The sequence below is a fragment of the Rattus rattus genome, chromosome 5 (genome assembly GCF_011064425.1).
Source record: "Rattus rattus isolate New Zealand chromosome 5, Rrattus_CSIRO_v1, whole genome shotgun sequence".
NCBI classification, from domain to species: Eukaryota; Metazoa; Chordata; class Mammalia; order Rodentia; family Muridae; genus Rattus; species Rattus rattus.
The window spans coordinates 88,578,929-88,605,088 of NC_046158.1; the positions used below are offsets into that span (position 1 = coordinate 88,578,929).

At 39.1% G+C, this 26,160-nt stretch overlaps 1 protein-coding gene across 1 annotated transcript in view; it reads right to left on the reverse strand.

Moving 5' to 3' along the window:
• The window catches only part of Bbox1 (gamma-butyrobetaine hydroxylase 1), a 47,199-nt gene extending 30,058 nt beyond the window's left edge, over nt 1-17,141 (reverse strand). Inside the window, exons 1-3 of the mRNA XM_032902257.1 lie at nt 17,090-17,141; nt 7,751-8,007; nt 6,593-6,707 (exon numbers count right to left, since the gene is read on the reverse strand). Of these exons, the coding sequence (XP_032758148.1) occupies nt 6,593-6,707; nt 7,751-7,969 (334 nt within the window). The 5' untranslated portion in view covers nt 7,970-8,007; nt 17,090-17,141. The remainder of the gene's footprint in view (nt 1-6,592; nt 6,708-7,750; nt 8,008-17,089) is intronic.
• Between the last annotated feature and the right edge of the window lie 9,019 nt (nt 17,142-26,160).

A 26,160-nucleotide genomic window follows, 5' to 3' on the forward strand; every position in this document is an offset into this window, starting at 1 on the left:
GCTATTTATGTGGAGAATGCAACACATAAACCATCCAAGTGGCATGTCTAGGATGCCTAAAGGTGAAGGAACACTTAGGACTCCAGGCACTCTTCTAAGCATTAGACATTGATCAGTTCATCAAACAACTCCATAATGTATGTACTATCATTTCTTTAGTTTATAGATAAGGACAGGGGCACAAAAGCCTAGATAAAAGCCCAACATCACACAGATAACCTTTGTGTCCAAACTGGAGTAGCTAGCTAGCTCTTCAGGCTGCAGACATTGAGAAAAGAAGTTGCATACTAAAGAGAAATCAGCTCAAAAGAATGTTAGAAAATGAGATTGTTATCCCAAGATTTAGAGTAGATGTAGAAAACAGGTAATTCCATCTTACTGTATGCTCTTTCTGTGGCTACCCTGGAAGTTATACAAAATAAGGTTACTGAACGCTTTCTTGATCTTAATTGCTTGGCATGCACATACATACAGAGAAGGAAACTGAAGATAAATAACAAATTTCATAAACTTCATCCTTATGCAGAGGCACCATCTGTTTGCCACCTTTTTTTTAAAGATTCATTTTTAAGCATGCATGTGTGTGTTCTTGCATGCATGTATGTGTATGTATATGTGTATGTGCGTGTGCATGTGCATGCGTGTGTGTGCATGCATGTGTGTGTGATGTGTATATGACTTCCCACAGAGACAAGAAGTGAGTGTTGGGTGTCAGAATCCTTTAATCTGGAGTTACAGTTGAGAGCTGCTCAATTTTGGAGCTGGGAACTGAACTTAGGTTCTCTGGAAGAGGAGGATGCACATTTAACTTCCATGTCCTCTCTCCAGTGCTGCTGCCTTTCTTTAACATCTCCAGTTGTATATTTATAATCACAATGAATGCAGATGTCATAGGTTCACCTGCTGTGCTATTTTTCTAATTTGACTACATTCCTTTCTCTTCATACAACTTCATGGCTTGTGAGACCCCATTTGTAGCATTTTCTGTTTTTCCTTGGGTGTTATGTTTTAGTGTGCAAAAGTCCCACGATTTCCTCAATGGAATGCAATTATAACTGGTCCAGTCCATGCCCCTGTAGTGAGCTCACTGCTGTATTTTTACTAATAAGATCCTATCTCTTTGGCAGCTTTAACCATATTGGCTCATCTTAGCTCTCCTGTTAACCAGAAAGATAGGAATTGAGTGTTCTCTGAGTATGCTCCCATTACTCAATACTTCATTTCTGAAATCGGTTCATTGCAAAATCCACAAGTTCCAAAGATGAGGATACAAGTTCCACCTGACAGGGATCTCGTGTTAAAGCAAATGACTTGAGATTTGAACAGTCATTTGGGTTCAATGCTTCCATCTGCATAGACTTTATGAGGTAAGAAACTCTATATTCGACCACTGTCTAGATAACACGGTATTAAAATAAACAACCAAGCTGTGGAACTAGAATGAGACAATACCAGTGAAGAGCAGCGGCTCCCCTGCCTAACCAAGTCTGCCCCTCTGCTGCAAGTACTGAATATGTCGAGCTTAAGAGAGCAGAGTAATTGGTCTCTGTGACCATGCACTTATAGATAAAAATACACTCTTCTAGCACTTTATCACAGTCTCTAGTCTCAAGTTTTCACACAGCCTCCTCTATTTTGGTCTCAGAAAATGATTTTACTCATTTCAGTGTAAAAATTCAAAATATAAAGAAATCTCACCTACTCTCACCTTCATACTCACCAACTTGCTTATATTTGTGTGTTTGTTACTCTTGGGACCTCTTTCATTACAATAACTCCTAAGGACTTAAATTCTTCTCCTGTTTTTCTCTCTATTGTATTTTCAACCCCAGTATATGGTGATTGTTATTCAATAGTCACCCATCAGAATAATGAATGAATAAATGCCAGTGCATGGTAGACACTCAGTCAGCTAAGTCTATTTATCAGGATTTAATTATCTAATGGAGTAGATAGTGGCCAGTCAATGCAACATCTCTAATGGCAGATGTGTGCACACACATAGATCTCAGCGGGCACAGAAAGAGGAGGAAGGTGTTCATTAATGCAGATAGATACTCTTTGATCAACTCTTCGCTCTGTTGTTTTGTTACTCTTTGAGTTAGTTTTAAATTTCTATTGACCTCATTTATTGCTGAGATTAAATAGGTCAGTACTCAATAAGCAATCTCACTGATTTGTAGGGTAAATGTTCAAGTACACAGAGATAAAAGAGTAGCCTGAGAGTGGGAGACAATGTACAGGAAGAAGGAAATATGGTGGCAGTCGAGTCTACATAGGATTGGTAGGAGATCTGGTAAAATGTGGCCACAATGGCTTATTCTGATGATGGAGCAAATTTAATGGTGAAAATATTTCATCACAGACTCCCACATCTGGTCAAGAATGGTTTTAGCTTATATCACGTGAATTAGGTAACTGTACTATGAGCATTTCTTGCTAATGAAAAAGAAAATCACACATATGTGCTTCTTGCTTTTTGACAAGGGTTTGTAAATATATTCTCTGCACTAAACTAACTACTTTCCCACCATTATAAGAAAGTTAAGTAAACACACAGTTCTCCTTGAGAAAAACGGTTCTGTACAAATCTTTCTATATGAAAGTCAAGTAGATTTGAGAGACTCTGACAGGGATCTGTGATTTTTCACTTCTTGAGGCCTGTGCTTTGCAAACAAAGCAGGGATTATAGCTATGGGTAGAGAAGTTACAATCTGATGAGGAGCATGCAAAGAAAGGTTCTGATATAAAAGGGGCACACTGAGTTGTGACTAAATGGTTTTTGGTGTGCAACATTCTCAGTTTTCACTGTTGAAAAAATGAAATAGACTGGCTTACTGGGGAGATTTTCTTTAAGTTCTCTGATTTTTAAAAGAAATTCAGTTTTCAATAACAAAAGTCATTAAATTCAGAGAGGAATGTAAACTATTTTAGCAACAAAGAGATAGGAAAAGCAAGGATTCATTCATGTTGAAATTAATTATAAAAGAAATACTAGGTCCCTATATATGTTTGTAGTATGTAGTGTTTTCCCACTTTATCTCAGACAATTGAAAATTTAAAATCCACAAAATAAAATTGAGTGTATAATTATGTAAAGTTTCACTTGTAAGTTAAGATATGATTACACAAACACTTCTTATTTTATTCAAGAAAAGTTAAACTTATGAATATTGTGTGTGCACATGGTATGTATGTCAGTGTGTTTACCACAGCACCCATGTAGAGGTCAGAGGTCAATTTGTGGACTCAGATCTTTCTTCCAACTTGATGTGGGTTCTGTGGGCTGTACTCAGGTCTTTAAGTAAGTTCTTTTACCCACTCATCTATCTTGCTGGCCCAAACTTAATTTTGATAAATGTTAAACTTTTTTCAAAATTTGCTTATTTATTTATCCGGGAAAGCCACATCCCAGGCACTGATAGTCATGTTTTAAAATGACAGAGATTAGAGAATATGACCTACCCTCTATTATCCTACTAACAAATAATGTGTCTTTTAAAATGCAAATTCTATCCCAATCTTCTCTGCTCCATAAGCTCCCATTGTCTTCCATACATTTTTTTATAGAGCATCTTGTGGCCATCTTTTTTCCATCCCTTCCCATATGCTCCACTCAATAGAGATTCAACACATCCATGACCAAGGTCATTCTACAGGATGAATTTGATCTTTCTACTTTTCTTTGTAGAGGAGGCAGGTTACAATAAACAAAATGTCAAAGGGTAGGTAGAAGGTGTTCATGGATTTGAAGGCACTTAGGATAATATATTAATTTATTCAAAACCAGTCAGAAAGCCCCCAACATATACAATGCACAGGAAAAACTTATAGCAATAATCTTAACCTCTAAAGGTCTTGAACTTATTTCTTTGGTTTGTCAATAAAGAATAAGCTGAGGGTTGAAGGAAATGGTACACCAAAACTCTGTGTTGGAAAAAACCTCATCCTTGTCTGCAGTCGACCAAGCAGCATATGCAAAGTATTTCTTACTTTGTCCTTTGAGTCTCCTCTGTTGCCTAGCAATTTTAACCTCCCAATATCTAGCTCACTGTACTTTCTGAAATTCATCCTTCTATTTTCCACTCCTGCGGTTTCCTGCATGTCCTTCTCTCTGTAGGGATTTCCTTCTTTCTTTCTTTTCCTGACAAACTATTCCTCAAAACTCAGTGTGGGTTTCAACCTCTCATTTCTTCATATTCTTTGCTCTACGTCATTGTCAATCTTCAGCACATGGTCTTAATGTACTTAATGTATTACATGTCCAGGCCTTCTTTTTCACCTTGGTATTTCCTTACATAGTTGCCTGTACAAAAATAGATACCAAATGTCTGTGCAGCCGAATGGACATGCAGTGAGGGAAAGGATATTCTCCACATCTCACTTTCAGCTCCAAGGGATAGTCTGGTCCTGAGCACAGCTGATTGTCATTTATCTTTTCATTTTGTGTTTGGCAGCCTGTGCCAAGAGAAGGAAAGTGGTGTACATCTGGACTCCAGATTTTCTAAGCTCTATAGCCCTCATTTCAAGGGAGAAGCAGAGGAGGAAGATTCTACGGGGGCTGAATAAGCAAAGAACTTTCACCAGTGGAACTTGCTCTGTTTACAGGCTTTGGAGTGCTAATATTTGAAAACTCACATTGGAGTAGAGTATCAAATTCTACAGGCAAAATAGCCATCAGGCCAATACTCTAAAAATTGCATAACAATTTCTTCTTTTTCCTGTCAACTGCACACCTTGGAAATATACTTAAAAATAAACCTTGTTTCAAAGCATTGCAATGTTTTCCTGTGTGTACCTTGCAGCCAGTTTTTATGTTATGTTCGTAGTCTGCGGTTGTGACCAGCTTTTTCCACTGCTCAGCGGAGGGTACTATCATTTCCATTCTGCTACTGCCTGATAGTACTGAGGAATTTAAGCTATAAAAAGAAAAGGCTTTACTTGTCAGCAAATATTAATGGAGGAGGTGTGGCCATTCCTCCTTTAGCATTTAAAACCTTAAGCTGTGATGATAAAAATGTTGACTTTTACTTCCTGAAATGACACAGAAAGAGCTTAAAGGCAATGAAAACAAAATCCAAATGGATTACAAAACTAGGACAGAGTTAAAATAAAAAGAAAAAAAAAACCCCTGAATACCAAAAGAACTCTAAAATTAAAAAAAAAAAAACAAAAAACCAAAAACCAAAATACTTCAACTTGACACAGACCATGGCTATGAAATTATGTTATTGTAACCCCCCTAAAAAGATTTCAGAAACATATATACTCATCTATTTTCAACCACCTAGCAGGGATAAAGGAAAATGGATTCTTGGTTCAGACACAGCAACAGAACAAGTCCTTATCAGCTGTCACAGTGGTGAGATCACACACTTAGAGGAATTGAATTCTTGACAAAACTGGCCTGTGTTTAAAGAGAAGGGGAAACTCTGGTACGTTGTGATTGATAACCGTAGGAAAAGAAAAAGCTGTCTGGTAACCCGATTAGTAAGTACCATCTCCTTGTCTAGTGAACCGCTATAAGACTAGTTTTAAAATCCCAGACAGTTATTACACATGAGGGAGTTTCAGGTTTGGAAGTAGTAAAGTACAGCCTCATTTAGTATATGACTCAGAGCTCCTGAGAGAGGTGGCAGGGGATTAGCCAAGTAGCCACTTCCTGAAAGGGGTAGTGGTCTGATAGATGGTGTTGACAGTGGAAAGGGAGGTTCAAGAACTGTGCCTGGCTTGTGGGAGTCAAGGTTCTAACAGCAGGCAAAATTCATGTGTGTTAGAGTTTGCCTTTGGTCACACAATCAATTGTAATCTGTAGACCATTGTAAATTAGAGATCTCCCCACACTCACAAATGCTTCCACTTGCCTGTATTATTGCGTATTTCTTAGAAATGTATTTTTAATTGTTTCTTTATTTTGTCTATGATCTGAGAGATATTATCATCCCCCTTTGCCACAGAATTTATCTTTTAGTTATCTGAAACATTTTTCTGTTTGCAGAATCTCTGGAGAGCCATATAAATGCTCGAGAAAGGGGCTTGTACTTGCCCTATGTTCCAGCTCCATTCTGGGCCCCTTGTTTTAGGGCTCCATTGCTCACATAATCTCATGGATACCGGCATAGGAATTTGTGCTTTGCTCTGTTCTGACTTTGGATATCACCAATGAGAGTGAGCTTTCTCTGGTTTATGCCACTCCTTTGCAGAGTGCGTGGAGGGGACATCTTGGACTCTCAGCTTTGACTTCAGATGACACAGGCTCAAGCCTGCTGTACCTTTCCCTGCTAGTTAGTGCTTTAGAATGTCAGCAGCTGTTCTTCACTTTGGCCAAACTATCTGTCTTGCTAACAGGTTAAGCATTTCTTAAAAATGACAATATTATTTTAACCAAGATAGGAAGGATTGAATTTGCTCCTGAGCACATCCTTGGAAAAGGAAAAAGATATAAATATTGATTGCATTGATCATCTTGTAACATATATGTTATCTCAATAAGCCATGTCCCACAAATACAATCAATTCACATAATAGTATTCTTTTCAATAAATTCTTACCATAAGTTTTTAGTGTAGACCAAAAACCATTGCAATGTTACCTGGTAAAAACAATTCTCCTTGGAGCCTTGCTCTGGCCTCCTGAGAAAAGCACCTTTTCTTCAGCCAATTAGCTTCAAATTCACTGTAATGGCCATTGGGCCAAGTGATATAAACCTTATGTAAGAGAGAAATAAGATGATATAAGATAGTTATCATCTATTTGTACATTGCACAGCTATACATTTCTGCTATTGAATTAGAACTATTAGAAGTAGAATTTTACTAACATGGCCTCTCTCCTTTACATATGCTAAATATTTAATCCTCAAACTTCCTCTGAGAAGGTCTGACTCCTAAGAGTGAGAATTGGGAGTAGAGAACAAAGCTGACAGAAGGGCAGAAGAATGGGGAAAGATAGGCTTTTCTATTGCGCTTGTCCTTCTGGTGAGGATTTGGAAATAAGAAAGAGAGAGACAAGTGCAATGGTTGACATTGGGATTGAAGACTTCAGGATATGATTTCTTATGCACGTACTCAGTGGTTTAGACAAATAGTACTAATCAGTAAGATTTCTGAGTGAGTTCTGTAAGCCAGGCAGCAGGATAAACATTTCCACCCAGATTATCTTGTTGACCCCTGACATTTCTATGGACAAATTCTGTACTTTTATAGCTTGATAGAGCAGTAAATTGAGTGCCAGATGCACCATTTTCATGGTATCAATTGCATGATTATGTTTCAAGGGTGCTTCCCCCCAAAAGCATAAAAAAGCAATGTTTTCATATTTTATTAAAATGGTAGTAGTTTTAAAGGGCAGAAAAATTATACACTCTGAAGAGAAACCAGAGTATCTCAGCAGGCTACATTTATATGTTTATTTATGTGTATATGTAACAGTACTAAAGAAAAACAGATCACCAGTTTGAGAGGGAGTGAGGAGGATATGGAAAGGGTTGGAGGAAGGAAAAGGTGATGAAATTAAATTTCACTTAAAATAAAAAGTAGGTCTATTAAAAAGAGAAAAGGTAAATGTGTAGTAGTGATAACAAGAGCAGATTCTTCCTCTGAATATGCTTACCCTACCAAACGCTGTACAAACATGCCCATGGAGAGGGTTTGTTCTATACAACACGTTAAGAAGAGTTACTTACCTTACTATAGACTAACTGCTTGATTTAACTCAACGGAGAAGGGAAAGACCATTTAGAGGTAATTACCTTTTTCTGGTCAAATGTCAAGTCATCCATTCTAATGTTCACATCAAGAGCTTCCAGGAGTAGTTTCCGAGCTTTTGCAGAATGCAGATAGCAGTCCGAACACTGACAGTTGTCTCTCAGCCATACTGCTGGGTAGAGGGACTCTGCCCCATCGTGCCAAAAGATCTGCATCAGGTGAGCCCCATCCAGTGCTTCTGCCTTTAAGATGGCACAGTGCATATTTCTGGTCTTTGGTGACAAATTCTACCAGCTACCTGCTACGACAAGTCAATGTTAAAAGTAATAGCCAGGCAGATTGTACCTGAGCCTGACCTCTACAATAATGCCAGTGGACTCTGGCCTCTGCCTACCACTTGGCAGTGTGAGCCTACGCTTCGACCAATGCTCGGACCTTTGTTCTGCTTAGAGCATTTCACATGTTGTAAGCAGAAGCACGGCGACTAGCTGTAAGATAAAAATGCCGCATCGAGTCCAAATCAAGAGAACTCCTTGTTCTTTTAACAGACATTTTAGATTATAAAATAAGAAACAATGACACACACATTGATATAACCACGTTTGCAAAAACACTGTGAGAAAACCACTATGCAAATGGAAAATGTGACATTTGCCTCTCCGTTTGGATATTTCAGTGTTGAAGACTGAGCCCAGGGCTTTACCTGAGAGACAGGTGCTCTACCGTTGAGCTGCAGCCCCAGTTCGAGGCTCAGCCATTTTAATCAATGACAGAGGAACCCAGCTTTTGAAACAAGAACTGCTTCCATGATTCACAATTACCACCAAGGAAATATTAATGCAATTAATTTGCTTAAAGGGTAATGTGACTTAGAATATGGTACTATTTCTGTTCCAGTTTTATTTTTTACTTGCACAATATAGTTTCTCACTGGAATGTATAAAAAAACAAAGTCCTTTAAAAGCTTACTGGGTTTGTTTTCTTTCTTTGCTTGCTTGGAATGTCTTCCTTTAGCTGGAATGTTTACGGGGGGAGTTTTATGAATCTACTTCTTGATTGGAATGTATGGCTCCTTTTTATTACAAAATCCATCAACTTTGTAGCAGTGCAGTAATTACAGGAGAAGAAATCTCATGGAAGGAAGGTGTCATGGACTTACACTGGGCAACTTTATTGCATTAGTGATTGTATACCTGACCTTCAGGAATAAGATAGAGTTACAGAGTTAACATTCCGAGTTTTTCTGGGATTCTCAATATCTATACAAAGAGTAGACCTTAATAAAAAGATAAAATTTACATGAAAATATAGGAATGCCCTAAGCATTTTCATAGGCTCATTAACACCTTAAGCTCTCTTAACAGAAGAGAGCAGAGAGGACAGTGCTACCTTGTGTTAAGAGAGGAAGACACAGCACAGTGACTGCTTACAACCCCTTCACTGTACCAGAGACCGAGACAGCACCAGGGACTTACCGAGCCAAGCAAAGGTGCTTGGCAAACTGCAGTCACCTACACTAACCTACACCTAGGCGTGCATACAAACACACAATTAAAAACAAAACAAAGCCATTGACTAAAGAGACAAATAGCAAAATTAAGAGAAATCTGTCAGGGATCACCGAATAGTTTCTACAAAATGGCTGCTAGACAGTTAGGTTTGTAAGGCATATATAATTTCTCACTTGTATTCTTGATTTTAAAATCCCATCCAAAAGATGACAGGTATTCTTAGCTCCCGGTGTGCATAAAAGTGGTCTGTGGGACATTTCTTGGCAAGAGCAGGTGTGGCTGTCCTTTACAAATGTGTTCTCACTTTCTTCAGCACTGTGGTATCATGTGATGTTTTGATTCAGAAAGTAGCACACCGTTCCTTCCTTGGGTATTGAGCAAAAGTTAGCATTCATATATAATGGTATCTATTTTGTACATGTGGCATTACAGGATACGAAGATGGCATGCCACAAGGGGAACAGAGAGAATTACAATGTAAACAAAAATTTGGTGTCAAATGGTTTCAATTATGTTAGAAAAAATATTTAACTTTCTCTGGAAAGACCTGTGACTGATAATGCTTTACATGTCTTAATTCTACCTTATTTTGCTTCCTTACTAACAGACTATTGATATTTCAGTATAAATATTGGACATAGTTATAGTTTCAGCTTTCTCTATTGCTAAGATTACTGTGTGTTATGTAAGTCTGCCCAGTGAAATATTTTTCTTATCTCCACATAAGGAACATTTGTTAAAAGCAGATAGGAAGATTTCAGGATACAAAACCAGTATACGGATATTCATATTGTAAGAGCACAATCTTATTTACAATATCACCAATGAAAGGACTTGGGATTAATTTAACCTAAGAGATGAAGCCTATACATTGAAACTATAAGACAACTGTGAAATCATTTGAGGACAATTGTAAGAAATAATATGAACTCATGAATCAGGAAAATCAATACTATTAAAATGCCCATGATACTGAAATAATCTACAGATTCAGTGAAATTTATGTAATAATGCCAACAACATGAGTCAAAGCAATAGAAAAGTTACTCCTGACATCCGTATAGCAACAGCAACAGTTTCTAAATAGCCAAAGCCACCAACCAGGAAAGAGAGACAAAATTAGAGTCATTATACTATATGGTCTCAAAATATATTGTAAAGCGATGATGACAAAAGTAACACAGTGCTGATTTGAAAATTGAAAATCTAGGTAGACCAGATGTAAACACATGTATCCAATGTCAATATTTTTTTTTTTTTGCAAAATTTCCAAGATACTCAATAAAAAATGGCCTCTTCAATATTGCTGGGCTGGGAGTACTGGCTATCCATATTTGGAAGATTAAATTTGGATTCTTCTTCCAGAATGGAAAGGCAGGTTATATTTGCAAACCACAACTCAGACAAGGGTCTCCAAACAAAAAGCATAAAGAAAGCAAACAATGCATCGAAGAGAAGTAAAAAGGTCTCCTAAAATGAAAGGCTATTCATATACATTTACCAAAAGAAGATGCAAAATTAGCCATCATGTCTGGGAAAACAATGGGCAATTATTTTCAGAGAATACAAACCCAGACCACTATGAGGGAAATCTCCTTGTCCTTGTTACAATCAATATTACAGAATGGCTTTAAGCATTGGCAAAGATAAGGGTTAGACATTGGAATACTTACTAAGCCAGATAGTGTAGAGTCTGGTTTTCAAAAAGTTAAGAATTGAACTGCTTATGATTCAGCTATTCTACTGCTGGTATATATCTAAAGGAAATGAAATCATTGTGCTGAAGAGATTTTTACACTTCCACCTTCTCTGGAGAATTAATCACCATAGGCAAAAAATTGACTCAGTTGAAATGTTCACAGATGGATGGATGAACACTTAAGGAAAAGGTGAGTTGCACACCCAGGAATATTATCTACCCATGTAAAGGAAGGACATGTTGACATTTGTGATAATGTGCATGAAATAGAATGGACACTGTGCTAAATGAGGTAAGTCATCCATACAGACACAAATTGTTTAATCTCACTTATTGTTGGACTCTAAATCTATTGAACACTTATTAGTTAAATGGAGAATGGAGTGTTAGAGGTGGGAAAATAAGAGCTACTAGTTAAAGACAAAGTTTAATTGTGTAGGGTGAGTAACTTCTAGCTATCTATAGCAAGGCAAGTACATACAAAACTATCAGATGCTGGAAATTTCATAAGAAAATAGATTTGGAATGTTCCAAGTACACACACACACACACACACACACACACAAGGGTATGCACACACACACACAAACATACACGATGGGTATGCACACACACAGACACACACAGAGATAAGTATGGAAAGTATTAGACAATTCTTAATTTGATTGTGACAAGTACTTGAAAATTCATAGGCACATTAAAATATTCCATTTACCGCTTTAAAATAGAATTCTATGAAATATAAGTCAACAGAACTCAGAAAAATCAAATCAAACCAAAAAGACTAAGTTTTAGTTATGTTGACAGCAAGGTCACAATAGTAGAAGAAAGCAGTGCCTAAGACACAGAATTGCTACTACAGCTCTGCAAATAATTTGTTTAGTGAATCCTTTGTCACTAAGAGCTCTGAATGGCATATACGACAAGAACTCATTCCTTCTAATCAATCTGCTGCATTTCTGCAGTCAGCTGTAGAAAACACAGGCATGCCCAACATACATTTATACATACATACATACATACATACATACATACATACATACAGTCATATAGTCATATAGTCATACATACATACATACAGTCATATAGTCATATAGTCATACATACATACATACATACATACAGTCATATAGTCATATAGTCATACATACATACATACAGTCATATAGTCATATAGTCATACATACATACATACAGTCATATAGTCATATAGTCATACATACATACATACAGTCATATAGTCATATAGTTATACATACATACGTAGGCATGAGGCTATGACTGGCCCTCAGCCGAGTACATTTGTAGATAGTGTCTACATAGTTTGCATTCTATTTCTGTGAAAAAATGACCAAAAGCAAGAAGAAGGGCAAAGGGTTTATTTTATCATATAGTTCATCATGAAGGGAAGTCAGGGCAAGGACTTAAGGCAGGAACCCAGAGGCCGGAACTGAAGCAGGAGCAATGGAAGCACACTGATTAGTGCTTTGTTCTCCATGACTTTCTCAGATGACTTCCTGCCTAGGTAGGCTGGGCCTCCCACATCAATGAGTAATCAAGAAAATGCTCCACTGACTTGCCCACGGGCATTATTCTCCACTGAAGCTCTATTTAGCTTGTGGTGCTAGCTTGTGTTAAGTTGGCAAACAAATAGCCAGCAGATTGAAATGTCATGTTACAATAGCAAAAGGTTGGCCCCCCTGCATGACAGTGGAAACTGCCTTAAGAATAAGACAATTTTTTTTTGTTTGCACTTATGAACTTTTTTTTCCTTTTTTTTATTAACTTGAGTATTTCTTATATACATTGCGAGTGTTATTCCCTTTCCCGGTTTCCAGGCAAACATCCCCCTCCCCCCTTCCTTATGGGTGTTCCCCTCCCCACCCCCCCCCCCTTGCCGCCCTCCCCCCAACAGTCTAGTTCACTGGGGGTTCAGTCTTAGCAGGACCCAGGGCTTCCCCTTCCACTGGTGCTCTTACTAGGATATTCATTGCTACCTACGAGGTCAGAGTCCAGGGTCAGTCCATGTATAGTCTTTAGGTAGTGGCTTAGTCCCTGGACGCTCTGGTTGCTTGGCATTGTTGTACATATGGGGTCTCGAGCCCCTTCAAGCTCTTCCAGTTCTTTCTCTGATTCCTTCAACGGGGGTCCTATTCTCAATTCAGTGGTTTGCTGCTGGCATATGCCTCTGTGTTTGCTGTATTCTGGCTGTGTCTCTCGGGAGAGATCTACATCCGGCTCCTGTCGGCCTGCACTTCTTTGCTTCATCCATCTTGTCTAATTGGATGGCTGTATATGCATGGGCCACATGTGGGGCAGGCTCTGAATGGGTGTTCCTTCTGTGTCTGTTTTAATCTTTGCCTCTCTATTCCCTGCCAAGGGTATTCTTGTTCCCCTTTTAAAGAAGGACTGAAGCATTCACATTTTGATCATCCATCTTGAGTTTCATTTGTTCTAGGCATCTAGGGTAATTCAAGCACTTGGGCTAATAGCCACTTATGAATAAGACAATTTTCTTGTTTTGTTTTTCGATCTAGGTTTCATGTGTGCTGGCCCGTATTATAATCTCAGTTCATTTCTATTATATGTTTATCAAAATACTTATTTAAAATGATTTACTTTTATGTGTGTGTACGCATAGATACCATGGAGGCCAGAAGGGGGCCTTAGATCCCCTGGAGCTGGAGCTCCAGGTAGTTTGTGAGTTGTCTGATGTCCTGGGATATAACTCTTGTCCTCAAACAGATCAGTAAGCCCTCTTATGTGTCAAACCATGCCTCAAGCTTCTGTTTAAAATTTTCTGGTTGAAATGTTAGGTATTCCATTTGGCACTTGAAGCATTGTTATTTAATGGATACTTCCGTAGGACAGGATTTTCCATCATGATGAACATGGTTTCTGTACTTAAAAATGGCTTTGTGCCTTGCAGTCAACTTCTATAAAAACAGAAAACCTGCTGGAGAAGTTATTATACCTGTAGACATCTGGCCCAATGCACAGTAATCTCATTCCAGCCTATTTTGAGATTTTCATTTATCTCTTTCTAAATTCTTTTCCCTTTCCCTCTATATAGAGCATTTGGACTGAAGAGATTTCCCCCCGGAACCCACCTGGTTAAATAGTACATAACCTGGAGGGAGAAGAGCCCCAGACATTAGTACCCATGAAGAATGGTAGCTACCTGGGGTAGCACTGGAAGAGCCACTAAGATGTAGGTTTTACTAAAATAACATAATTTGAATGTCTCTGTAGGAACTTGTTGGGGCATTTCTACTCTTCATAGTCTCTTTCTTAGCTTCCCAGTGAATGTAAATAACTATTTAAACAGAAACAAGGGGAAATTAGCATTCGTTCTCTATTTTAACTTTGTTTCACTAACTCCAAGTTTTTACTGGGGCAAATAGAAAAAAATTAGGAAGAAAAATGCCATCAAGGATCATAAACACATAAAAGAAAACGTCCTGAAAAGTTATACTCTTCTGACGCACTTTGGATTTGTTGACCCCTGTTTCTAACTCATCCACCTTACAATTGAACTTAATAAGGCATCATGGGAATGTACTTAGTGACACATTTTTATGCTTTCCTGAAGAAAAGGAGAACACACTCCACTTGGAAAACGAAAATATTTATTTTATGTTCATTATTATTTTGTTTTTTTAAAAGGAGTTATTAGCTTATGAAATATTATTTTGGGTGTGGTGGGAAAGAGCAGTTCTGCCTGGCCTGTAAAACGGCCCTTGGGTCTTGGCAGCCTCTTATCTGATGGAGTTTTCTTTTTACTCCGCAGTGTTACCTTGTGTGTTCCTTTCTTAATTATCTGCTGGTTTCCCTCTTCAGACATAACCTGGGAATTCTGTTTGGCACAACTAGATTGCTTTAGATGTGATCCTACTTCAGGCTTCTGTATGTGTTCTGTCATTTTTCTGTTTCTTAATTTTATATGTTGAAATTTATCACCAATGAGAAAAGAAAACAGTTGTGAAGCCTACTTTGTATACTGGTATTGAAAATAAAATAAAGGCAGCACTAGAACCCTTGGAGCCAGGGAGGAGCCATCTGCAGTGTTCTGCTCTCACTGTCCTTGTCAGCTGTAGAACCAGGCAGGAAAATGGGGGCTGGAAGGTCATCTCTTTGATTTGTCCACACTCACTTTGTTAGTGGGAGAGATTGCCTCAGACATGTGGTCATAAGCCAGATGTACACACACTAGGTGAAAAACGTTTACTCTGAGATAACTAACTTAAATAATAGTCTTCAGAGAGGAGTGGCAAGATGATGCAGGAACTTCATAGCAACCATACACAAAATTAGAACCGCGGGGTAGTAATGGGGACCAGTGAACCCGCAGAACAGTTTAGCAGCATCAGAGAAGAGCATCATGGGTGCATCACATGTCAATGTCTCTTCATTTCCATCTGCTCATCCTCATGCTAGGATTGCATTGTGGAAAATTTATGCTATCATCTTCCAGAGAATAATTGCAGTTTATTAACATGATACTTTTACACTGTTCTCAAGGTCTGTGCTTAATTAACCTCACTGTTTGACATTTTATTTTTGGATAAAAGAGTACGAAGAAGTGAGTTTCTTAAATTTTATATTACTGAGTCTTAAAAAACATTACATATTTGTGATTCAAACTTTAAATCATATGTTTTGTAATTGGAAAAATTGCCATTGACTGGGCTGTGCTCGTGGTTCCTAATTAATAACATTGGAATATATACTCTCTCTAGTTCATGATATCTGCTGTCTGTAGACTTTTAACTTAAGGGCTAATTAATAACATTGGAATGTATACTCTCTCTAGCTCCTGATAGCTGTTACCTATAGACTGAAGTTAGGGCTTCAACATTGCTAAAATTCATTTTTAGTTTTATCATGCTTGAAGAGGTGGTGGAGGCATATGATCATCCCTGAGGTATTCCCACATAAATAATGAATTCCATTATTGGTGTTCTTGAAGAAGTTCACTATTCTGCCTGCTGGATTTCATTCAAAAAATTCCTCCATACTTTATAAAAAGGACATGCTAACTTTACCACAGTGGAGTTAGCATATTTCAGTAAGAACTGAATTAGGAAGCCTCTTGTTTACTGATGTAGTATGTACAAAACAAAACAAAAAAACCCTAAAATCTTTGACTACATCATACACTGATTATGAAAAAACTTAAATTTTTATTCGAATTATTCAAATTGCATACAATAGCTTTTGAACTGTATCAAGGGAGCACAGTGAAGCTCTGCAGGCTGGCCTGACTTGACCAACATTTTCGAGACGCATGCTAATTTCAGCTCTTTCGGTTGAACAAAGGGACAAGGAACAATATGCATCTCCTTCCTTTTGGCTGGGTGGTGGACTATTCAAAGGACATTTCAAAAAAAACTCTCATTAGAACTTTCCTTCCATCATGGTCAATCAGCTTTGTAGACAGAGCTGTCTCTGTCCCCTTTACAGACATCCTGGATCACTTTGGGGATTGCAAAGTAATTTGACGACCAGACTAAGCCAAACATAATTGGAAAAGACTAGCTGCCAAGAAGCAATCAGATCCACTACATTCCAGAAATCAAGCCTATTCCAGATGCCCGATGGTTCATCCTACTGCTGCCCAGGGCTGTGAATGATATGTGTCTGGAGTTTGATGTTCCTTCTTTCCCCTGTACACAGAGCTCAATCCAGGGGCCATTCGAATAAGAGAGCTGAGTTCAGTCATCTCTGTTACCATGTATTCTCTGGGCACCAAACCACACAAACACTCCAAATAGAGGAAACCTCAGCTTTCTTTGGTCCTGGATATCCCTTGAAGCAGAAACCTTCTTGCTTCAGACACATCTCAGGACTGATATCCCTCCAGTTTCCAGTTTGTGCTTTACCTCGAAAGTCACTATACTCCTTGCAGCCCTGCTTTGGCGCTGCCCCTATACACAGTTGAGGTTGACAAGCGAGGAAGGTTATAGCTTGATGTGAAGGTATAGCCATTTCTTTGTTTGGACATTTAACAACAATAACAGCAACACTAAAGCAAAGGCTCTCGTGGCCCCCAGAGGAAGCAGTCAGCAAGGAAAAGAACTCTAATAGGTTTCTGGAAACCATAAAATCCCACAGCTCAAGCAAAGCTTTGCCCTATTTCTGAATCAGCAGAGAGGAGGAAGAGCATTTCTCACCTGTCTTGTCTCCTGTGCCGGAGCCAGCTGCTGCAACAGGAAGAAGCAGACAGGAGCTTTTACTTCGCTGCCACCTGCTCACACTGACAGCTCTTCTATTGCAAAACTTACCTTACGAAGAAGCCTCTGCACTCTGCAGGGAGGGGCCGTCGGCTCTCACCTGAGCACAAGCTCAGTGGCATCTACTCAGCCATTGAGTATTCCAACAGAAATGTCTTTAGAGAGCTTTTGATTAGTTGCAGGGATCTTCTCAGAAGGCTGGAATTCGCTTCCCTTTGCTAGATAATTCTTTCTTTTCTCCGGTTTTGTTTGGAATAAACAGTAGCAGCCAGACCGCCTCAGTCTTTGCTGAAGACACTCGGTTGCCCAGTGATTTGACTCACAATACAGCCCTTAGGGCAACAAAAGGGAAAGACCAAGGCAGGCCATATGCCAAGGATCCAGAGTTTGGCTGGCAAGCTTTTTTCTTGCGGGAGGGCCTAGTACATGGAGGATTTGTTGGGCAGTTCCCAAGACCCAGTCCCTTACAGTGTAGCCATTATGTTAAAATAGCGTCTTCGGGAGGCAACTGAAATCTAGAAGGTGATCAGGAGTCCTCTGGCTTCCTTCCGCCAACACCACCCTTCCCAAGAAGATACAGCCCAGCCCAGCTTGCAACTTGTTGCTTCTTGCTTCAAGGACTCAGTGTTGGGAAACAAAAGTAAACAAAAGCCTCAGTCAAAGAGAGAGGTCATGCTACTCAGCTCCCAGGTGACCTCCAGAATGGCAATGTCACCCACATCCCGGAGGAATGCACTGTCAGCTGATTTCATAGTAAAATATCAACTGTGTCCCTGCGTCACCTCCACCATGGACTTTCTTCTTAAAGTCTACAAGTTCTATTGGGGACAACCAGTGTCCAGGAAAATAACAGCACGTTTGGCTTTCACACACAGGAGGGGGCCGATGTGGGCTGCAATACTATATGGTGTCAGCCTTGAAAACCGCCGGAACAGAAGTTATAAGATGCCAGAAATAATCAAGTAATTATACTTTAATAATTCATGACACAAATGAAACAGGCATAAGCGGCTTTTTCTCTAGTTCCTGTGTTGTAGTAACTATTATTGGAATAAATTGGTTAATTCAGCTCCAGCTTAAAATAAAAAGGCTGTCAATGCAATACAAGGCCATGAATTTGAAAAAGAGGAAGAAGGGGTTTATGGGCTTGTTTACAGGGAGGAAAGAAAAGAGAGAAATGATACTATTATACTAATCTCAAAACATTTAAAAATATGATGAAAATCCTTACCTAGGGAGCAGAGACCGAAGGAGAGGCCATCTAGGGACTGCTCCACATAGGGATCCATCCTATCTGCAGACATCAAACCCAGACACTATTGATGATGCCAAGAAGTACAGGCTGACAGGAGCCTGGTATAGATCCCTGAGAGGATCTGCCAGAACCTTACTGATGGGGATGCTTGCAGCCAACCATAGGACTCAGTAGGGGGAGCCCAGTGGACAAGTTAGAGGAAGGACTGAAGGAGCTGAAGACGGGGTTTGCTATCCCACAGGAAGAACAACAGTCTTAACCAACCAGATCCCACAGAGCTTCCAGGGACTAAACCACCAACCAAGGAGTACACATGGAGGGACCCACGGCTCCAGCTGCACATGTAATAGAAGATTGCTTTACCTGGCATCAATGCGAGGGGAGGCCCTTAGTCCTGTGGAGGCTTGATGACCCAGTGTAGGGATGTGCTAGGATGGTGAGGAGGGAGTGGGTTGGGGAGAACCCTCATAGAAACAGGGGGATGGAGAATGGGATAGGGAATGCATTTGTTTTAAAGAACACTGACCTTACTTGGCTATTTTTATGAACCCAGTGGTATACTTGGTGGTAAATTTTTCTTGTCTGTTTAATTAGTAAAAGGCATTATCGTCATCTGCCTTATTATAATGATGTTGAATTATTTTTATCTTTAACTCATGATATTTGATATTACCAAACTAAGTAGCAGTAATGATATTACACACTCACAAAATATAAAATATCACATGAGTTTATTATTTTTGATGAGACTGAAAGTGAAAGAAATTAAAAGGGAGAGATAGCTGCACTATTTGAGATAGTGAACATCCTTATTTTACACTTAAATGCTTTGTATCTATTTCATTTTCTTCTCCTATAAACTATTACACGATCACAAAAATTTAAACATCTTTAATAGCAAGAAGTGGCATATCATTGTGGCTAAATTGTTATATCTTTAATTATCAGAAACATTTGCAGCAGTGTTCACTTGCCTATTGTCCATGTACATGTCCTCTTTTGATAGACTTCTATTCGAGCCTTTTCTCTCTACATTGAACTTGTAGTGAGTTGAGGTTCATATACATTTGGATATTATTCCTTAATTAGGTGTATGTTTGTCTAGTTTTCTTTTGTTGTGATAAATACCATGTTCAAAAGCAACTTGGTTTATTTCAGCTTATGCTTACAGGAAAAGCTTATTATTGATGGAAGGGAGAGCAGGAAGTCCAGCAGAACAATGGAGGAATGTAGTCTACTGCCTCATTTGGTGACTCATGCTCGACTGACTTTCCTATACAGCCCTGGCCCAGTTGCCTTGGGATGGCCCCACCCCACGGTGGGCTGGGCCTTTGCCTATCACTCATCAATCAGGACAATCTCTTAAACATATGCTGTTCTAATTTGCTTTCCATTGCTGTGGTAAAATACTAACCCAAACCGACTTGTGGAGGAAAAGGTTTATTTCACCTTATACTGACAGGTAACAACTGTCAGTCACTGAAGGGAACCAAGGCAGAAACTCAAGGCACCTGTAGGCAGACACAGAGGCAGAGACCCCCCGAGAACACTGTTTACTGGCTTGCTCTTATGGCTTGTTCAGTCTGTTTTCTAATACATCCCAGGGAGAACTGCCTAGAAGTGGCCCCTCACACAGTGGGTTGGAAACTCACTCCCGAGTCAATCATTAATCAAGAAAACTTACACTTGCCTAGAGACTGATCTTACGGGAGCATTTTCTCAATTGAGATTCCTCTTTCCTGATGGCTAGCTTATATGTGAATTTGATAGAAAAGTAACAAACAGGGACATGGAGAACAAGCCATTTCTGTCAAAGCATTCATTCAAATGAGACTCTTTCTTCTCAACTGACTTTATGTTGTATCAACTTGACAATAAAGCCTAACTAGGACCTGCTTACAAATTTTATCCTGTTTCACTTGTCATATCTTCATTTTTAGGAATTGCTTCCTTGGCTATGCAGAAAGTTTCTAGTTTGATACACTCCCAGGTGAATATTCTTGTCTGCGTTGACTGTTTTCCGTGTTCTGTCAAAAAATCTTAGTATAAATAGCACTATTTACAATGGCTAAGGTAGAGAATCAAAGAAAATGTCTGTCAACTGATGAATTAAGAAAATGTGCCACACACACCACAGAGTACTATGAAGTGAGCTTTGTTAGTGAATTTGTAGAACTTTTTTGTAAAATGATGTTAGGTAGACATACAAAAATAATGCATAATCTCGATGTTTGGGGCCCAAAATGGCCAAGATCATAGAAGCATGGGTAAAGCATGATGGTTGCCAGGAGATGGAGGTTGCAGTAACAACTGTACCACAGGTGGTTATATTTACGTGGCGTGAATAAATTCAGGAGATCTGTCACATAGGTAATCCTAGTTAATAAAGTTATCTACGTGAAGATAGTTAAGACAGTAGATCTCAAATGTCCTCACAAGACAAAGTAAATATGGTAGTTAGTAGACAGCTTAATTTAACAATTTCACTCTATTATCTATCTATCATCTATCTCTATATATTAAAATAAAAGAATATACAAAACAACAACAACAACAACAACAACAACAACACACACACACACACACACACACACACACACCACACAAACATGATTTGTACTCTAACCAATACCTTAACTAAGATAAGTAAATTAGTAGTTCTCGGGATTATGAAGCTTACTTTTTGAGAACTTGGTCATTTTTCGCATTAACTCTTTTTAGTCTTTAGCTTGATTTCATATGTGCTTTTCAGTTTCCTTTCTGATATAGTGCTGTGAATTTCAGAAGGAGAAAATTAGCCCAGTGGTTCCTGATCAAATGGAAGAACACAAACATGTGAAAGCTGCCATAGGCATCACGGAAGCACAGCTGCCGCATTACCCACAGGCTTCTTACGGAAAAATACAGGGGGTTTCTCAGTAGCCATGGAGATATAAATGAAGAGTAAGGCCATCAGAATTTGCTGAATGATTCTGCTGGGAGAGTAAAAGAGTTCTACCAAAAGGTGAGAAAGAGTAAGACCTTCATAACCCGAAGACCTCCAGCCTCCAGGTAGTATCCACAGAACACAGTAACAGCCCTAATGTATGGACCTAGCCCCCACCCTCTAGAGTAAATGGCCCATGCTCAAGATTTGAAATTCCACCAACCCCTTGGTTTGCCCCAAGTTCTGAACTTGAAGTCTCACTAATCCCCTCCTTGGAAATCCCTCCACCGAGGAAACCCTATATAAACACTGCCTTTTGCCTTGTTTTCTGCTGCTTCTTGCTGAAGCAGTGGCAGCCACCCTCCAGGGTTTTTCTCTCCCAATAAGTCTTTTGTATGAGGTTTGATGTGTGGTATTTCTTGGCTCCCAACTGACAGGATACTTTCCCCTTTAGAGTTGTAATACTTTGGGGAAACCTTCCTCAGCTGGAGTAGAGGTGTAGCATTTTGAGAAATCCTTCTCCCACTGGGCCTGGAGCAGAGCTCTTAACTGGGGAACCCGTAGAGCTGGAATACTTATCATAAATACCTTTGAGTCTTTCCAATAACTGTTAGTAGTTATTTTGAGAATTAAACTAATAAGCAAGTTCTGAAATTTTAGTCATTTAACTTTGAAGAATTTTGTGAGAAAAAATCCCAACAAGCTGCTAGTAAATGAAATTATTAATTTTATGGTTAACATAAGCAATTTGATGTTTAACATAGTGTTTTTTATATGTAAAAATGTTTGTCTATATCATTTGTCAGTAGACCAGAGCTTCCATTAGGGCCTTGAAAATGCAAATTTGGCACTGTTCTTACATTAAGCACTAGCGATCAGTATCTTGGACCTTGTGCTTCAGTAGGCCTCCATCATACCATGAAAGAAAGACTGGTTTATCTATTGAACCAAAGGACCTAATCCAGAGACTACATCATCCCTTGATTTTAGGTAAATTATAGAATGCAAAACAAGATGCATTAGGTTTCTAAAGACTTGTGTATGTTTCTCTTGTCTGTGAGAATCCATCCTCTTCTTTCTGTTCACCGAAGTTCTGCATGTAAGTGGATGGTCAAGGACCTGTCTATATTTCTGTGCTATACAGATAGATGAAGTTAGAGGAATATGCAAGAACATTCATATGGCCTCATTTGAACTTCCTAGTATATAATGAAAACTGGAATTTGAACATATTGGAAAAATCTAGGATTTTGGGCTACAATCTGGGGACTGGGTTCTAGAGAATAGCTCCTTTATGCTCTGAACAAAAAGGATTCTGGGAATAATTTAAGCTTTGCCTTCTAGGATATAATGAAGATACTTTTCAAGTTTAAAGAGAGAACTTATTCAGTAGTCATGTTGTATAAGTAATGCCATGCTAGCAAACACTTAACTAGAGTCTCTTGGAAAACAAGCATAAAAGCAAACATTCACTCCACTGTAGTGTTTGCTGTTAATTGTGGTCAAAGGTCAAAATGAAGCTAGGCTGACCTATTTCAGTCTACTAACAATGTTACTAAATGGAAATTTGGGGAGATTGGTGTATAATTAGCTTTCTCAGGCATGTAAGAATAGACTCCAGAATTATGTTTATAATTGTAAGCTTTTGTCCATATGGTATAATGACCTTCATCAGTACTCCCATCCTGAGCCCCAATGGTCTGCCCTAGTGCACAGAAAGTACCAGCTCACAGAACACTCTTTTAAATACCTCTTGTATAAAAGGTCCATTAACTGTGTGACTCTGGGCACATCATCAATCTACAAATTAATCTGTACTTCACATCTTGCTTGACTAAAGGAAAGAAAGCATCTGAAGGCATCTAACACAATTCTTGGCACTTTATTTACGACCAATAAATGTTGCTGAAAGAATGAATCATAGGCATTCAATTTTAATTTCTTTTTTTATTATCATCTTTGGGGAAAATTCAAGCTTTTCAGTTTAAGCTGTTCTTAGATGTCTGCAATTTTCTGCTTTTGTCTTTAAATCAGAGCCTTTGTGTAGAGAACTCCGGTGGTAGACGTCTCATTTTCATGAAGTTCTCAAGGGAACAGCTCACACTGCCTTACTCCTTTTAGAAAGATTGGTAACATTCCATTTGGCCACATGTCTGTTATCTGAGTTCAGGGAAGGAAAGTTTGTTTTTATGTTCTGACTTTGTTCTCAGCTGTATTTTATATTTTGTATCCCAAGACAGTAACAGAAAAAGGGCTCTGAATTAAAACTTGAGATCTAGTTATTCTGCATGTGGTCCTCAGTGAGGAATGTTGTGAATATGAGTGTGTACAAAACAAGGAAGTGCAGAAGATTCAGTAGTGCTCTCAGCAGCATGTCTAATTTCATAAAATGTCTTTGATGAGGAGCAATTTCTAGATGTAATTTCTGCATCGTATGAATGTATCCCATTGGTTCATGATTTATATAAGCATTGCTGTTTTCTTAGTCATTTACAGTGGCAAGTATCCAGCTCTCAGAGAGGGTTTTTCCTCCTAAACTATTACCTTTTCATGTCTGCTTTTACAACGTTATATGAGTAGCTTCTTCATCTTTGATATTTTACCTGACACCTAGGGGAAGAATGGGTTCGAAACATGTCAAAGATCTTGTCTGTGAGTCTTACTTTGCTAGTAAAAATTGGTCATTTCTCCAAAAAAGTTCTTTTTTTTTTTTTTTAATTGAGTATTTTTATGTACATTTGAGTGTTATTCCCTTTCCGGTTTCCAGGCAAACATCCCCTTCCTCCCCCTTCCTTATGGGTGTTCCTCCCCACCTCCCCATTGCCGCCTCCCCGACAGTCTAGTTCACTGGGGGGGGTTCAGTCTTAGCAGGACCCAGGACTTCCCCTTCCACTGGTGATCTTACTAGGATATTCATTGCTACCTACGAGGTCAGAGTCCAGGGTCAGTCCATGTATAGTCTTTTAGGTAGTGGCTTAGTCCCTGGAAGCTCTGGTTGCTTGGCATTGTTGTACATATGGGGTCTCAAGCCCCTTCAAGCTCTTCCAGTTCATTCTCTGATTCCTTCAACGGGGTCCTGTTCTCAGTTCAGTGGTTTGCTGCTGGCATTCGCCTCTGTATTTGCTGTATTCTGGCTGTGTCTCTCAGGATCGATCTACATCCTGCTCCTGTCGGTCTGCACTTCTTTGCTTCATCCATCTTGTCTAATTGGGTGGCTCTATATGTATGGGCCACATGTGGGGCAGGCTCTGAATGGGTGTTCCTTCAGTCTCTGTTTTAATCTTTGCCTCTCTCTTCCCTGCCAAGGGTATTCTTGTTACCCTTTTAAAGAAGGAGTGAAGCCTTCACATTTTGATCATCCGTCTTGAGTTTCATTTGTTCTAGGCAACTAGGGTAATTCAAGCATTTGGGCTAATAGCCACTTATCAATGAGTGCATACCATGTATGTCTTTCTGTGATTGGGTTAGCTCACTCAGGATGATATTTTCCAGGTCCAACCATTTGCCTACGAATTTCATAAAGTCGTTGTTTTTGATAGCTGAGTAATATTCCATTGTGTAGATGTACCACATTTTCTGTATCCATTCCTCTGTTGAAGGGCATCTGGGTTCTTTCCAGCTTCTGGCTATTATAAATAAGGCTTCGATGAACATAGTGGAGCACGTGTCTTTTTTATATGTTGGGGCATCTTTTGGGTATATGCCCAAGAGAGGTATAGCTGGATCCTCAGGCAGTTCAATGTCCAATTTTCTGAGAAACCTCCAGACTGATTTCCAGAATGGTTGTACCAGTCTGCAATCCCACCAACAATGGAGGAGTGTTCCTCTTTCTCCGCATCCTCGCCAGCATTTGCTGTCACCTGAGTTTTTTGATCTTAGCCATTCTCACTGGTGTGAGGTGAAATCTCAGGGTTGTTTTGATTTGCATTTCCCTGATGACAAAGATGTTGAACATTTCTTTAGGTGTTTCTCAGCCATTCGGCATTCCTCAGCTGTGAATTCTTTGTTTAGCTCTGAACCCCATTTTTTAATAGGGTTATTTGTCTCCCCGCGGTCTAACTTTTTGAGTTCTTTGTATATTTTGGATATAAGGCCTCTATCTGTTGTAGGATTGGTAAAGATCTTTTTTCCCAATCTGTTGGTTGCCATTTTGTCCTGACACAGTGTCCTTTGCCTTACAGAAGCTTTGTAGTTTTAGGAGATCCCATTTGTCGATTCTTGATCTTAGAGCATAAGCCATTGGTGTTTTGTTCAGGAAATTTTTTCCAGTGCCCATGTGTTCCAGATGCTTCCCTAGTTTTTCTTCTATTAGTTTGAGTGTGTCTGGTTTGATGTGGAGGTCCTTGATCCACTTGGACTTAAGCTTTGTACAGGGTGATAAGCATGGATCGATCTGCATTCTTCTACATGTTGACCTCCAGTTGAACCAGCACCATTTGCTGAAAATGCTATCTTTTTTCCATTGGATGGTTTGGGCTCCTTGTCAAAAATCAAGTGACCATAGGTGTGTGGGTTCATTTCTGGGTCTTCAATTCTATTCCATTGGTCTATCTGTCTGTCTCTGTACCAATACCATGCAGTTTTTATCACTATTGCTCTGTAATACTGCTTGAGTTCAGGGATAGTGATTCCCCTGAAGTCCTTTTATTGTTGAGGATAGTTTTAGCTATCCTGGGTTTTTGTTATTCCAGATGAATTTGCAAATTGTTCTGTCTAACTCTTTGAAGAATTGGATTGGTATTTTGATGGGGATTGCATTGAATCTGTAGATCGCTTTTTGGTAAAATGGCCATTTTTACTATATTAATCCTGCCAATCCATGAGCATGGG